The sequence below is a fragment of the Pyxicephalus adspersus genome, chromosome 7 (assembly GCF_032062135.1).
Source record: "Pyxicephalus adspersus chromosome 7, UCB_Pads_2.0, whole genome shotgun sequence".
NCBI lineage: Eukaryota > Metazoa > Chordata > Amphibia > Anura > Pyxicephalidae > Pyxicephalus > Pyxicephalus adspersus.
Window position 1 is genome coordinate 15,260,572 of NC_092864.1, and position 16,401 is coordinate 15,276,972.

At 41.3% G+C, this 16,401-nt stretch overlaps 1 protein-coding gene across 2 annotated transcripts in view; it reads right to left on the bottom strand.

Annotated features, from left to right (window-relative positions):
* Nucleotides 1-2,554: 2,554 nt before the first annotated feature.
* The window catches only part of CAPN15 (calpain 15), a 39,804-nt gene continuing 25,957 nt past the window's right edge, over nucleotides 2,555-16,401 (bottom strand). The window contains exons 3-12 of one of the 2 annotated variants that reach the window (XM_072417590.1): nucleotides 14,276-14,508; nucleotides 12,976-13,159; nucleotides 11,870-12,093; nucleotides 11,229-11,354; nucleotides 10,985-11,137; nucleotides 10,111-10,272; nucleotides 9,328-9,560; nucleotides 9,057-9,229; nucleotides 8,669-8,847; nucleotides 2,555-6,792 (exon numbers count right to left, since the gene is read on the bottom strand). In XM_072417590.1, the coding sequence (XP_072273691.1) occupies nucleotides 6,615-6,792; nucleotides 8,669-8,847; nucleotides 9,057-9,229; nucleotides 9,328-9,560; nucleotides 10,111-10,272; nucleotides 10,985-11,137; nucleotides 11,229-11,354; nucleotides 11,870-12,093; nucleotides 12,976-13,159; nucleotides 14,276-14,508 (1,845 nt within the window). In that variant the 3' untranslated portion in view covers nucleotides 2,555-6,614. The remainder of the gene's footprint in view (nucleotides 6,793-8,668; nucleotides 8,848-9,056; nucleotides 9,230-9,327; nucleotides 9,561-10,110; nucleotides 10,273-10,984; nucleotides 11,138-11,228; nucleotides 11,355-11,869; nucleotides 12,094-12,975; nucleotides 13,160-14,275; nucleotides 14,509-16,401) is intronic. The other variant, XM_072417589.1, reaches the window with a different exon arrangement.

Sequence of the window (16,401 nt, forward strand, 5' to 3'; positions counted from 1 at the left end):
AATGCATCGTAGGATATCTACTTTCCTGCTGCTGTATTCCAAACTGCTTGCAAAACCAATTTAAAGTCCATTAAAGTTTATAGAAGCAGTTTAACACTGCAATTGCACCACAAAGTAATTCGTCCACTAGGTGGCACTCCTCATAATCTAAGTGCAGCTTGTGTTCCAATGTAATCCTTCAAACTACTTTGTGTACTGATTGTCCACTAGGTGGCACTGTTTTTAAATGTTAAAATATTCCACATCATTGAATCTATTTCCTGTAAGCCCAGGCTGTCATGGAAACACCCTCCTGATGATAATGCACTATAATGCCCAGGATTTACAGTACAATACTGCAAGGAGTGGCTCTTTGTTGTAATATTCGGGACAACCATCATGCCAAAATAAAAAGATACATTTTGCGCCTCTGTGCTTACTCATTTGGCCATATTGTATCTAGAACTCCATGCAGCCATGATGCCAGGTAACAAGTTACAAAAAAATGTTACAAAGTCAGTTTTAACACAACGATAATACCTGTACCAAAAATGACATTTTCAGGTCCCAGGGGCAGCTGAGTCCCTAAAATCAATATTTCTGTTCTCTGACTGAATTGGAACAGTGCTGGTAGCAAACACAGCTTCGCATTCCATAAAGACATTCCATAGAATTGCTATGCAGGCCTGCCTGACACATTGTAGTCTAGGAGAAAACTCAACTCCCTGATGGATATGAAGGTCCAGCAAAGGCAAGAAGGAAAGAGGAAATCTAAATGCATCTGATCTAATAATCCCAACATATCCAGATACCTGCTGCACCCAGAATGTCACCTCAGGGGTGCCTTGTTCCCCTGTCAGCTCAACAAATAGGGAATATTTTTGGTGCTGCAACAGCCCCCTCTGGTGGTATGTTACATAATGACAAGTGTTTCAGGGAGAATAAGGGGGCCTGTCCTGACACTAAAGATTCATTTAATGAAAGTGTGACTTCCAGAGCTGCATTTCTCATTTATATTTCTATGTATAATGAGCATTAGAAAGTCGAAAATGTCAGATAATCTGCGTCCGCCTATACCGGTGACAACCTTACAGCTCTTGTCACTGAGATGCTTGGGTGAAATCTATCGAGGTGTTCACAGGCAATGATGAAAGATTGAAAAAGTTACTGTTTCTGTTTCCACATAGTGTAAGTGAGGTCTCAATGATATTCATAGACCACATACCTATACCACTGATTTACTATAATGGATACCCCTGCACCACAAAACTGCCCTCCCTCGGGCTCCCTACAGCCATAATCATAAATTCCACCCAACTTCTCTAAGAAAGTTTGGATCCAATAAGAATTTATCTTCAACAGACGGCCTTGGCGCCCAAAAGGTAGACACATCCAGTATATATACTGTATATGCCCTCTTAGTACTGGGCACTGGTGGTTACCACTACGCAGGCATATAGAGTCCAAAATGACTATGCTGCACATAAGTACGTCCTGGGACATGTATCTTGAGATATTGTGTTAGGAGAACCCACCATGGAGAGGCAGATACATCCAGCCACCCCCTGTAGTAGTGGCCACAACTAGGCAGGCATATAGAGCCACACAAATATATTCTGCATATAGGTCCTGGGCCATACTATGTGCCACCTACAGGGAAGATAGGTTCCTCAAGAGGTCCCCATCACAGTCACAAAGGTGCTGATACCACTAGCTGGAAACCAAACCTACAAAACACAGGTTTTAAAAAAAATATATGTATTTGGTCCAAAAGAGCCCAAAAATGGGAGCATCCACTTTGTAACCCATAGAAGCAGACACATCCAGCCTGCTGGTGGAATGTACATAGCCCTCTAGTAGTGGCCACTGATAGCTACCACATAGCAGGCATATAAAGTCCCACCGGGGTATTCTGCATAGAAGTGCTGGGGCATACCATGTGCCACCTATTGGGAAGATTGCTTCCCCAAACAAAACCCAAGAGTTATTAAAGTGGTGATTTTCTTTTTGTAATTCTCTTTATTTGATGGCTGTCCTTCTTATACATTACTGTGCCCACTATTAATTTTATTTGTCTAAAAGCCCAATAAAAAAATATTGAAAGTGCTGATACAATAGGCCCAAAAGCAATTGCACAAAACACAAGTTTAAAAATAAATCATTTGGGGAGAACTGGCCCTGGAGTCCAGGAGGAAGACCGATCCAGCCTGAGAGTAAATGTTCCCTTTATTAGTGGCCATAAGTGGCTACCACCAGGCAGACATATACAGTCCCACCAGGGTATTCTGCATATAGGTCCTGGGCCATACCATGTGCCAGCTAGGGGGAAGGTAGGTTTTCCAAGTGGTATCCATCACAGTTACAAAAGTCCTGATACCATTTGACAAAAAAACATTATTTAATCCAAAACCAACTGGGATGGGAATGCTGGACTGTAGAACCAGGAGGCCGACAAGGTTATTGAACATATAGTTTCTGGGCCATACCATGTACGAAGATAGGTTCCCAATTGGTATCCATTCATTACAGAAGTGCTGATACCATTATCCCAAAAAACAAACTCACAAAACACAAGTTTTTTTTAAAAAACAAAATCTTTATTTGGTCCGAAAGAACCTGAGATGGGAGCGTGGGGCCACCCAAAATGTAACTATCTATACAATCTGAGTATAATAGCTGATAAAATAGCATTTTGTCTTATTACAGCTGAACAATATATACAGGTTTGAAAGATTTCCCAGTTGTGGCAGATGAAAAGACAGACACAGACCAGGGACCCCTGACAGACAACGGCCAGAAGGGAGGGAGGGACAAGGACAGGACTGAGTCTTACAAACATCCAGAATAAGATGGACATGGTGACGAGATATTGTCCATTGAATTCACAGGTCAGTGTTGTGCTAGCAGCCGATAACGGGCCTGTAAGTCTGACATGAATCTCAACCAAAAATATTGCAGGCAACAATGAATAAGGCTATGGGGAGATGACCATGTCTACAACATTAAACTGATGAACAATACAATTATTCTGCGGTTTTTGTTATTCTGGCCACAAATCATGGATGGATTCCTTTAAATGTCTGTCTAGGAAGCTTCCAACTTCCAAACTGGGCTGTAGAGTTAATTTTGGGCAGATCTGTTTCAGTGGGGTGACTAGATCCAACATGCGGCCTGAAAGTTTATCGCTGGCAGCACTGTTGCCTCCACAGACAAAAAGCAGCTAGGGCTGTGCTGAAATGCTGTCAGTTTGCCAATATTTGCTTGGTTTCATAGTTATGATGGGTGCCCTGGATTTTTAGGTAGACAGAAACCAAATTCCCTGCTGAAATACTGCAGAGAGTTACCTTTGTAGGCCCTACAGTCTGCTATGGGTAGATGTAAGCACAGATGGAGGTAATTTAGTGTACTGACCCTCTACAGCATGAGATAAATAGGGAAAAACCAGATAAATCAATGTATTCTGCTTAGACAGCATGGACATTATGGTACAATGGCGCCATCTACTGGTAAAATATAAATTTGCTGAATTTAGTAAACTGGAATGAAAATGCTGAAATGGCTTTTGCATAAATGAACAGAGCACCCTACAGGAAGTACAAAACTTTTATCTTTAAACAGCTAATTAATGAATATCATATTAGTGTCTGTAAATAGCGGCTTCTGCTTTAACACCTTCATTTATTAACGTTAACAGAGAACTGAGTGCTGTGAAATTAATCAGGATGAAATTTACTAGCAGCTATGGGAGGGGCTGCCATTGGCTATGAAGATCTATACAATTCTTTGGCAGCATTTCTTTCAACAACCAGTCATCTGAAGATAGAACTGATTTCGGATCTGGGAACAAATTTCACACAACTCTCTTGTAGGCAATGAAGTGAAGGCTATCAATCACAGAGCAGCCGTCTTGTGCAAGTGAAAAGACTTCCAGGCTATTAATCCCTATAAAAGAGATCTAAATACCAAAAGTTAGAGTAGATATGATAGACTAATATACACTAAAGTTACTTTATATATGTGGCTGAAATAAATTTGGAAGGTAACCAATCGAAATCAAGCTGACATGCTAGTGCTGGGTTCAGGAATCATTTTTACAATAACAGAGTCCTTTCCCTCCCCCATTTTACAGATTACCAGTTTGTGACTGCTAAAATCATTCCATTCCAGCTGAAGTGTTCACACACATGCATACATTATATACATGAAAACAACATAAAAAGACATCCCAGTGTATCTGATAAATGAAAAGTAGCACAGGGAGGGAAGGGTTCATTCTAGACAAAGTGTGAATGAGCACACAGCCCTTCTTTCCCTGAGACTAAAAGCATGAAAGCAGCAAACCCCCATTTCCCTGCAAAATACAGAAGTCTGCTTTCTGTACATCATACAAGTCAATGTCCAATTCAAAAAAGCTCCAGAACTCTAGCTGGACATCTCCCGAGGCCTCTTAAGACATCATTGTCCTTACCAGAATTCTTCTGTGAGTAAAAATGTAGAAGGCTCATTTTGTTGCACATTTTTACATTTTCTAATGTCTGAGCTGGAGAAGGGCCTTTTGCTCCACCAGCATTATTAGGAGGGGCTTTGTAGAAAATAAATTATAATCTATATGCAAAGCTCGGTTGTGGGAAGTGGACCTAATGCAGCATCAGCTGTACACAGTTTTATCTAAAATGTATAATATATTTTTTATTCATAAAAACTATGTTATAGCTTTCACATTCATTCTTACCCTGTAACTACTAAAATGGCTGGATCTTCCTCATATGTCAGTAAAAAATAAATATGTTTTATTGCATGAAGAGAATGGCATTGCTGGTACAGTTGGGGTCATGTGAAAGCTTTTCTTGTGCCTGAAAGGTTGTATGTTGCTAGCACACGTTTATTCTTCACCATGCAAACATATATAGAACAAGGTTGCATAAATATGCAAGGACTCTTCATCAAGGTGCGCATACACAGGTGTATGACATACGGCCTTAACCTTGGCCTGTTTGGTCACTGGAACATGAATCCTTATAATGACTGACCACATGGTGACGGATGAACGTGAGCTGACAGCATAAATTCTTCTCTTAAGTGGCTGGACAGCATTGTCCATGTGGTTGACCAATCACCCATAGCAAGAGGGTCTAAGTACTACATGGCCTAGTGATCAGGGTACGTTTGTTTTCAGTCCTCTGCTTGGAGATGCTGCAGCAAACACCACCTTGGCCAGGAGCTGACATGCAGTGAATGCCAATTACAAAATACTCATGGTACAGAGAAGTGAATTGATTTCTTTTTTAACCCGGCAAAACAACAAACTGTGGCCTTTCTATTTTGCCTATATCCTGGATATGTCTGCATATTTGTTCAATCTAGTGAGAATCGTGCAAACCTTGATTGCCTATATATTTAAAAAGCATGTGTCTCTGTAAAACATACATCCTGCTCTGTACATTGTCAGTTGCTGGTGCTGGACCTGCCCCAAGTCTGAGAACTGGAAAGGCTGCAAGATGTGCTGAATGCAGGACTACAGAATTGTCAGGACACAGCTTTCCATCAATGTAGAAGATGGAATTCCTTATGGTGCTAAACAACTCGACCATTCAGGAACAAGATTCTAAACTGCCCCGGGAAATAAGATAAAAAGGAAGTGTGACTAACTGGTGGCTACAGGGTCCTGCTGACACTTTGTATTATAAATATTTTAATTATTAAAGCCCCATGTCAGCAAGTCCAGCACCCTGCTTACTAATACATGGAATTCCTCATTGCTATTCTATTAATGCACCAACTATTCTGCCATTGCCATGTAGGCGTGACATGTTCATGTCATGTCGTACATGCCTTGTATAGCTTAGACGGATATTGTAGCTATACAGCTTCTACAGTGCTAACAGAACTTTCTGTGTCCCGTTTTAGCTGAGCTCCTCCATACATCACCAGCTCAACAGAACTAAACCAGCAAACAACATTAGACTTAACAGATTTTGTGTGTGGTTCGGGTGTTTGATTAAGACTGAAGAGATCATCGCTGGAAAGTCCACCACTGTCCACTTTAAAAGTTACTACATCCTCTAGTCAATCGGTAGTGAATGACATTCAGCTAAAATTGAACAAAACCTTGGCATATTTTAGTCATATGCAGGAGGAGCTATTACATGCTACACAGCAGAGGCTGACGGGTTATAAACAATCACAGAGATGGGTTTGTGATGTCATCAGCTTCCATTTCCTGTCCACATTATGACTTCTGCAATAGCAAGTACAGCAATCATTTTCATTGCCCTGACTGCTCCAAAATGCTGTAATGTGCACTCTATTATGGGTTATAGCTCTGCTCTCTGAACTGCCTTATATAATAAGACTGTATGTGCAGGTGATTGACAAAACTCTAGATAAAATATATTGGGCTGCATTACATGTAGTACACGAAAGCAGAATCAATAGTAATGCTTTCAATAATGATGTGGCTCTTAAAAAACAAAACAAAAAAGGACAGGACGGAGGGATGGGGAAGGGTCCCTGTATACACAGGATATTAGTCCTGAGTAGATTTCAAGTGTAGTTCGCTTCCAAGGAAATAGTCCGTCCCTAAAGTGCTCCCACTGAATCTGGGCAGTCCAGCCGCTATGTAGTGAGGACGTGTGTCATAGCGGTCGGGGGCCGTGTAGGCCGGACACCTCTGGGGATAGAGGAGGGCTGTGGGTGCCCTTGCTGGACATCCAGTCATTTAGAGAAGCTTGGTTAGCCTTCCGGTGTGCCAGTCGATGGGTGATGGAGAAGCCAGCATTGCCCTCTAGTTGCGATAAGATGACCAGCACCTGCCTAAAGAACAAACAGAAACTAGTGTGATTACAACCATCACAAGCCAATTATTCATACAGCGATAGCATCTGACACCTATTCTGAAATACAATATGTAGCCTAAAATTCTCTAACACATAATAATTAATAAGAATTTGTTCTACAATAGGTAGCCATTAAAACTAAACAAACGTTTTTAAAAAAAATACATTCTACATTTATTAAATCTAAAAGGCCTTCACTGTCTCATACTTCATTTACTTTCTAAACCAACAACAACCTGAGTAGAAAAGCCCATCCTCATCCAGTAGCTACAGTGTGAGACCCCTGAGAATGAGCAGTGATCTTTTGGCAGGGGCCCGGTGTCCTCTGCAAGGTCAGAACCAGAGCTTTCCAATCAGCAGAGATTGTGAAGTTTGACAATTGCAGATACGAGGGGGTGCTGAGAAGTTTATGGCTTTGGCCCTTTCCAGATGAAATAGAAAAATGAGTGTGGGGGCATATGACTTCCTAATATCTTAGTATGTCATGAAGTAAGTCATGAAGTTTAGTATGTCGCTGAAGATGAGCCCTGCAGTGGGTGCCCCCCAACCTCAACTGACCATCCCCCCTACTCACCTGACCTGGCACCTTCGGACTATTATCTGTTCCCGAATTTGAAGAAACAACTGTAGGGGCAACCTTTTAAGGACATTTCTGACGTCAAAGATGCTGCCGAGAGCTGGTTTGCGGCCCAACCAAAGGACTTTTATTTGAGCGGTTTAGAAAAGCTGCAACTACGCTGTACCAAGTGCATCAGTCTCAGGTGGGGATATGTTGAATAAATGTGTTATTTCATAACTCATGCTCTCTTCTTTCTGGGCAAAGCCAGGAACTTCTCAGCACCACCTCGTATAGGTCTGATTTAGCAGGGGGCAGATACTGGCAGTGGGCAGGCTATTCTGGCTGTTGCTGTAGGACATTACCTGTAGGACTTTCCAAACTTTTTGTTTTCATGCACCTGGGATGTGTTTAATGGATTTAAACTGCAGGTTAACTTTCACTATATTTTTACCTTACTACATCTAAGCCCCAATTATGAGATATATCCCACTGCAGTCTTTCAGCCTCTGCCTGTCCTGTTGAGCAGCCTGTGTTGATGGTGAATACTGCAAATACGTTTTAAAAGGTCATTATTGAGTTAAAGCATATAATATGATTGTGTGAGTGGGATTGGGTGATCATGTGACCAGCAGACCAGGATTTCTGCCGGCACTGGGTTATCTTATCAGTTTGGCTCTCTAAATGTAGGGATTAGTTAACTAAATAAAAAGTGTGCACAGTCACACTAATTACACAAAAAACATAAGCTGATACAGTGATTTAGATTATGCACTATGAATACAATATTTTCATTGTCCAGATTTACCAACATCATATGGAGCTGCAGTTCTGAGTGTGAATAACACCTGCATTTTATTTGTAGTTTGTCCATCCCAGGTTTTTTTGGAGTCACTGCACACTACTTGTCCTGTTGCTGGTGGCAAATTACTGGCCACAACTTCTCAAAAAGACTACTCGCCTGTTCTCCTACAATATCACTTCTTCAATGAACAAAACCATGAAAATCCTGCTCACCAGATAAGTGGGCAGCACTATAGAGACGCCTGACCAGTTCTTCCAGAGAGGGAGCAATGCCTTATGAACAGACAATTGTTCTTTTTGCTTTTTTAGGTATTTTGTATCTGGCAATTTCCAGCAATACGATTGTTAATGTGCCTTGGGCCAAAAGTTCTGTATGGACATAACTGTTGCTGGTAACTAAATTAGTTGTACAAATACTAGATTTTCTGGAGCCTGTGATGGGCAATGAAAATCTAGTTTCTGCACAAGCTAAAAGTTGTCCTGGCTCACTTACCTGTGCAGAGGTGGGACGCTGTCGCTGGTTTTCAAGCTGCCGCGGGTGGACACTACATTGAAGCTGTCTGTGCAGTCACACTGAATGTGCAAGTAGGACTTAGGGTGGCGTTTTTCTACAACCACGATGAGCCCTGCCCATCCATGCGTTAGATAATAACACGTCATCCCTTCACGACCCTGTTGAAGAAGAAGAAAGGTGTAAAGGCTTTTGGTTCCTAAAACTCATCTACATGCAGGAATGTGCATGTTCTCTCACTGAGAAGACAGACAGTAAAGTCCGCTAGACAGAATCCAAACTAGGAGCAGTAAGAAAGAAGTGAAGTCTGAGGAAAAATGAAGTATCGATCTCTGCAAAGAGCCAGTAAATTATCCCAGTGTGCCTTTACCTCATGTCGCTCCCCCTTGTCTTCTGTGAGCAGGATGATGGCATCAGCAAGCGTCGTTGGCTGTGCTTCGACCTGTTCAACCATGACTAGCCTAGAACTATAAATGGCCAAGACGTACCCCATGGGGTCTGCAACTGAGCGGCGATTATTACTGCTGCCTGTAGGACTGGAAGCTGAAAATATGACACAATTATTGGTTGAATCCCACATGGCTCCGCGCAATAACTGGTCAGTTCAAGCTCCTCCAGAATGAGAGCAGAATTACTCTTACCTTGAACGACAGAGGAGCCGGTCAGGTTTATGGTATTCCAGTGGTTAAATGCGCAGCACACGACCGCATATTCCCCAGGTTCCAGCATGACGTCACAACCCACAAACTTTTTCACAGCCCTTTTGCTGTGTGCCATGAGACGGCCCAACATGACCTTCCCAGCTCCACCATGAGAAGCTCGAAACACCATGATGCAGAGATCAAGAAGGTGACTGTCCACTGTATCTGACCGTCTAAAAAAAAGGGATAAGATATACAGATGAATCCTTGAACTTCAAAGTGCACATGTGGCCAGACTATCAACTTTTAAGTGTTTTTAACATACATTGGGGAAGCTTTAAAACAAGCCTTCCCTAACCATTATAGCTGTAGGTACTCTGGAGAAATGTAACCTCTGGGTTTAGCTAGCTTCTAACTGGTGGCAGTTGTAACTACTAGGGTAAATAAGCAATAATGGGAAGGAAAATTAGATAAAGCTTCTCCTCAGCCTGAAATGCCACTTAACATAAATCTTTAAAACTGGCTGCATTAGGATAACTAATACAATGTGCATTATGTTAGCTTGTGACAGGCTGTTTATTGTTGGATACATTTTCTAGAATTATAGGATTAATGCTGGAATCATCTAGCAGACGTTTCAAGTCAGATTTCATCTCAATAGTCTTTGATGAGATATAGACAAGGTAAAATCAATTGAAGGGCCACTGCCATTTAAAGTCCTAAACTACATTTATTTGCACTTTCCAAGAAAATCCAATATGTTTCAAAGGCAATTCTCCTCACCTGCTGCCTTCTTGGAACACGGAGAACTCCAGGGCTGTGCGTTCCACTACTGTCAGGGAGGTGACAGTCACTGGAACAGAGGCCTTGTTGGGAAATGTGCCCTGGACCCTGACTTCATGCCAGTCTGTGTGGATTTTGCAGATATCAACCGAGTCAAAATACCTGGAACAGACAATATGGACAAATGAGAAGATCAGCAAAGTCAAAAACACAAAGACAGAATAAAGAACCAGAAGGAATATACAATACAAGGTCAGAGTCAGAAAAGATAGAATAGATGCAGTAACTGATATAAATGTTTGTCTATAAGTTTGTCACAGTTGCCCCGAAATACTGTATATTTTTAATGGCAAGATGGACCAGGCTAACTGAGGGACAATGTAGTGTGTTGTGTTACACAAAATGGTATTTGCACCTCTTCCAGAGCGCTAGGCAGCCAAATGCAACACATGGGCTGTAATTCATGTAATTACATTATTGTGCATGCACTACCACAGCACAGTATTGTAAACCTAAGATATACATCCTGCCTTACAATTGTACATGACCGTAATACAGGAAATAAATTGATATTTTCGCTGACATTACTGGGTGGGAGTCTTAGCTGTGATCGGTTCCCTATAAGGAAACCTTGTGAAAGTAAAAAGAATGCAGCTCCACTATTATGTCTTTTCTGGCAGAATGAAAATCATGTGAAAGTAGTGACACAGTAGTAAGTAGCCTTACTTTAAAAGTGAGTAAAAATGGGAACACATAAACCTTGCAGGAATTAGTACAGTTTAAAGTTTTAATGCTCTATACAACATTGGCAATACTCAGATGATATGAAGATGATATCTTCACAAGGATATTAAATTAAAAAGGGTTGACTCACCTTATAAAATCGCTGTATTCCATCCAAAAAACACCCTCACTACTACCATGCGGCATCAGCTCATGTTTAAGGGAAGCTGGCCACAAGGGCCATTCATCTGACCAGCTACCATTCCAAGAGAAGCGGCCCCATGGGTTGCGCAGGCGGAGAAGTCTACATAGGAAGAACAACATTTAAAGACCAATTTATGGGAAACAGGCAGGGTAGTTCAGGTTACTTTATAACATCTCTACACCATTCCTACCGAGTGCCATGGAGATCTCGCAGGTCAAGTATAGAATAGGCATGCCTTGGTCTCAGGCCCACACTCTCATAGGCTGCATCGTCCACCTTCATGTTGCCTCCTCCACAGGATGCTCCCATCAGAAAACTAAAGATATGAGACAGAGAGGACTACAATCAATACACAATTAAAAACCCAAATGACCTCAAAAACAATTTGTCAAAGATACTTGAAGTGTGCATATACCGTAACTTATATTTAAGTTAAAGTATGTTTTTATTTTGCCTTTCCTGGTCCTTACTTTCCACTCTTAGCAACACACTAATTACATTAAAAAAAAAACTATTGCATTTTCATAACATATACTAAATTTGTGTTTCTCTATGCAGTGCAGGCAGAGGGGGTACTGTACAACGTCCAGAAAACATCATATCGCTCTGCAAGCACTGGGTTTTGCTCTCAGGAGGTGTTATCCAGATATCATAATGTCTTGATGGGAGGATGCCAGCCTGGGTAGTGGGCATTGCTAGGTAGGCAATGTAAGTAATGGCCTCATGTAATTATGTGCCTATTATGTAATTATGTGTTCTATTTAGCTAATATGAACAATACAATAGAAAAATAATGCCTTTTATCAGTTGGCGCCGCCATTACCATCTTACCCAGCTTCTTTAGAGCTAAGCATTTTAGCCCAGATGAGGTCTGTGTCCACGGTCTCCTCTCGGGGGTTGGTTGAGCTGACCTGAAGCATTAGACTTTCACATGGAGCTCCAGTAAGTGTAGCTAATCCCTCAATGGCTCTGCCAGCCTGGAGGGCGAAGTATGATCCATGGAGTTTTGCTAAGGCCTTTTCTATTAAAGCCACCCACAGCTGCTTCCTTTGGGCCTGTATGAAAAAATAAAGATTAGAAAGCATAAAGTACAATTGACCCTAACTGAATAAAATTAAGCTTGCTTAAGCACTGTGCATCATAAAGAATCATCATCATTTCTTTTATTCATCGCTTTCTTCTTGTTTATATTAGCACAGCTGATTCCAGCAGCCTTTTTGGAAGCCACTTCCTATTTACAAGCACTCCAGCAACTGCTGCTCATCATTTGTAAGGTTGTGTTTCCTGAAGATAAAAACAATGAACCATGTCCACTGTGCATTAACATGGCCGCTGGAGTAGCTTGTGACAGCGTAACAACGCTGAATCAAATGCAAAGAGTCTTGTCACCCTCTAACAAAGTGCCTGAACCAGGGACCTTTATTAGAGGATCAGCAGCTATTCTTATTATTATTAACAAATAATAATAATAATAATAATAATATTGTAACCTTTACCATTTGCCATTATTTCTTGAAAAATTCACATCCTTCTCTTTTATACATTTCATGACACTATGGTGGTTGGATTGAGTAATGGAGATACCCAAATACTAATACTTAATTTGTCTGAGGGAGTCACTTGGATGAGTAGTGAAGTGTTTTCAGCATTACAAAGTCTAGCTAAATGTAACTAACCACTACTAGCTATTACCTGACGCGGATAAAAGAGAACTTTCACAGGTATTTCTTACAAGAGTTGGAAGGAACAGTTTCTACCATTGGCATCCGCCATGACACCAAATAAAAGAGTATTTGCCCCACTGCAAATGTTTGCAATGTCATTTTCATTTCACATGTCTTAAAATCTCATTCTACTATTCCACACCTTTGTTTGACAGTCCTAGTTTTATTGTTGTCTGGATCTCTATCCATGTGGAAGTCCTGCCAACTATCTACCTGAGAGAATAGCAGGTACCCAGCTTCATCACACGGCAGCATGTCATCCACAAGGACTGTGCTCCATGTCCCATCTTTGCATAGTCGGACCTGATAGGCTCCTTGCGGACAGATTGTCCGAGTGATCATCACCCTTTCCACCAGCTCCGGTCTTTCTGCCAGAACGGCCAATGCACTGAGGAACCTGTAAATATAAAAGCATGGTACCGAGTCAACATCCTCCTCTTCCTGAATGTATAGGGTTTTTCTATATATCTTTTATACCGACTATGTTCTGGAAAAGTAATATGTTTATTTTTTTTTAGCAAGGGTAAAATGAAACATCACAAAACTGAACTAAACTTCTATGAAATGTTAGCTAATATCAAGGTCCAAAAATTGAAGAGTCCTAGATGTTCATGAATCACCTCTATTCTTACTCAAATCTTGGTCTCCCTTGTGTATTTCTTCCAGATCTGTGCAGTAAAGCTCTAGCATTTAGTTAAGTTTGCTCTCGGTCTCCCCCTTTACTTGTGCACTGGACTTGTATCTTGCTCTCCTGTAGAATTCTGCAGGAAGACTTCAGTGAGTGGAGCCGCTGGGTCTCTCCTACAGCTCTGGTCATTGCACAATTTCTATTTGGCACAGGTATTATGTCACTGCAACCCCCAGTAGTCAATATCTGGGTCTGCAACCTCATTTGGTGGTCAGAAAGAGAATTAGGATAATTTTTGTGGCTGCTAAAAATGTAAAAGCTTTTGCACCTAAAGTTCAGATTTAAGTGAGGGGGGGAAAGGACCAATACTTGTTGAGAAAAAAACAAGACCAACTGCAGAGAAATGGGAGTTTTATTCCAGACCAAGAAAGCAATTCAAAGGGAAGACTTTTAATATTTGTTATTATCCAGTATTTATAAAGCACTGACATATTACACAGCACTGTACAAAGTCCATAGTCATGTGACTAGCTGTCCCTCAAAGTTGCTTACAATCTAATGTCCCACCATAGTCATATGTCGCGACCACAGTCTAAGGTCAATTTTTGGAAGGAAGCTGATTAACGTGACTGCATGTTATTTTTTGGAATGTGAGAGGAACCCGGAGCAACTGGAGGAAACCCAGGCAGACACAAGAGAACATATGATTTCCTTGCAGAGTCCTGGCTGAGATTTGGACCTGGGACCCAGCACTGCAAAGGCCATAGTGCTAACCACTGAGCCACTGTGCTGCCCAGGCTCTTGTGAATGTAAATGTTACCGTTTTAGGCTGTACTTTGGTGTATCTTTATTTATAAATGTTATATTCAGCATATTTTCACTCACCAGCAGTTTCCCAGCAGCCCCTGCAGTATGTCAGAAGGTCGTGGTGTGCGAAAGACCGTCCACTTCACCCCGCGGTCCTTGAGGGTGCAGCTGATCTCTTGCGGTCTAAGCCATTGTTTTACCCGCTGCTGGACGCTATCAGACTCGGGAAAGCCAACGGAGCGAGGCCCTGGGGGAAAGCTGTCGTCCACAAAATTCACCCTGTTCTGGGATGGGGACAGCCAAGAGGACAACTGTCAGCAGGGGCCGTGTTATATAGAGAATGATGGACGGAAATCAGAGGGGGGAGAGAACGATGAGAAAGGGTTAGAAATGAGTGAAAGGAAAGTCTCCAGAGAGTCACAGAGTGCTGTGCAGTGAGCAGGAAGTAAAGGCCGGAGCACCTGGGTCTACACATGGAGGAGGAGGAGGAGGAATAGAGGGAGACAGATCTGGAAATTCTAACAGAAGCAGAATATAGTGTCTGTATAAGTGGGGAGAAGGGTTGCATAGGCCAACATATTCAACAAATGCATAACAAAAAAACAAAAAAAAAGTCTAAAAGAACATGTTATACACATCATAAAGAACGACATACCTTGTATAAAGTCATAACCTTTTTTTTTTTTTTTACTATGGTCACTGGAGACCAAGAAGCAAAATATAATTGTCTTTATTACCACCAATCAGAATAAAATTCTTATTTAAGGTTAGTTTGCAGTGTCAGCACTATGTCTGATTGGCGGCTCTAGAACTCTCCTGGGCTCTATTTATAAAACAGTGAAATTAATATTTATTTATTAGAATTATATATTCCCTCATAGAAATCTTCCAGGTCCATGTGTTTAAGGACAGTAATTGATTCCCACCAGTGAATCAATCCATGTGTTTCCCACCAGGGAATCAATTACTGTTATTGAAACACATGGACCTGGAGGAAATAAAATAGAGTCCAAAAAGTTATTAAATACGCGTAGAAATTATAGTTCTACCTAATATATATGTTTAGGTTGTGTAGTAAACAATGGATCAGCTGCTACATGGTTCTCTAGTTCTGTGGTTCTTTTGGAACAGTAAGATTCCACTGGCAATCATTGGAATAAGCCTGATAACAGCAAGCAATACTTATACATCCTAAACATCACTTACTGTTACCGGCCATGAGCCACCAAGCCCTGTCATATCAATCGGGGACAATATAAAATCTGTATGACATGATGAATGCTGGGTGACAGAGGTTTCTCCGATACTTTCTGGCTCTAGAAGATAATGCGTTCCCATGTCAGCACTTGATGATATAGTTGCACATTTCCCAGCATTCCTTGCACTGTAGGTAGACTTTAAATAGAAGCTATTGTGTCTTAGTGTATACCTGTCACTGTGTTTGTATCTTACTAATCTGTCAGTGTCAAATTCACAATGGGTGTCAAGTTCGATTCCTGACACTGCCAGGTTAAACACCATTAGCAGCACATCTCACTATTAAAGGGACATCACTGGCAAAACACACCTGTGAGATTTGGTTCTGTTGCATTTTTTTGCTGCATGCCTCTAGTTTGTTACTAATTCAGAAGGTTTTAAAGCCTGAGACAGTTCCGTTGGAAAATAATATTCACCTTTGTATTTGTCTTTATACAGGACTCGTTCAACCTTCTTTCTGAGGAATAGCAGCCTTTCCCCCAAACCCAGAATGATAACCAGAAGAAATGGGTCCAAGTGCCACATAAAGCTAACGGGTCACATAAAGCTATTGAGCTCTCTAAACAAGAAACTTTGCACAGCAAAAGAGCAAATGAATGAAAGGGAAATGTGAAAATATGCCGGAAGTGCCACCTGCTGGCTAATATTAATAATGCAGAATTTAAACATGTTATACTTAAAGCAGAAGTAAACTAAAAAAAAGCAAAAAAAAAAAAAAAAAAACTCACTGAGCTTTACTTTTGTAGATTTATTGATCCTTCTGGAGGTTTCCTGGATCGGGTCCCACGCCGTCCTGAAATCCTCCTTGGTCCCAGCGCGGAAAAAGTGCCAGGCGCCGCCATCTTCTTTGTCCTTCTTTCACCTTCTGCCTACGTCAACCAATCACGCACTGCGCAGGCGCAAGATCAGCATATCATTTTTTCTGCACATGACCGAGAATGGGTATG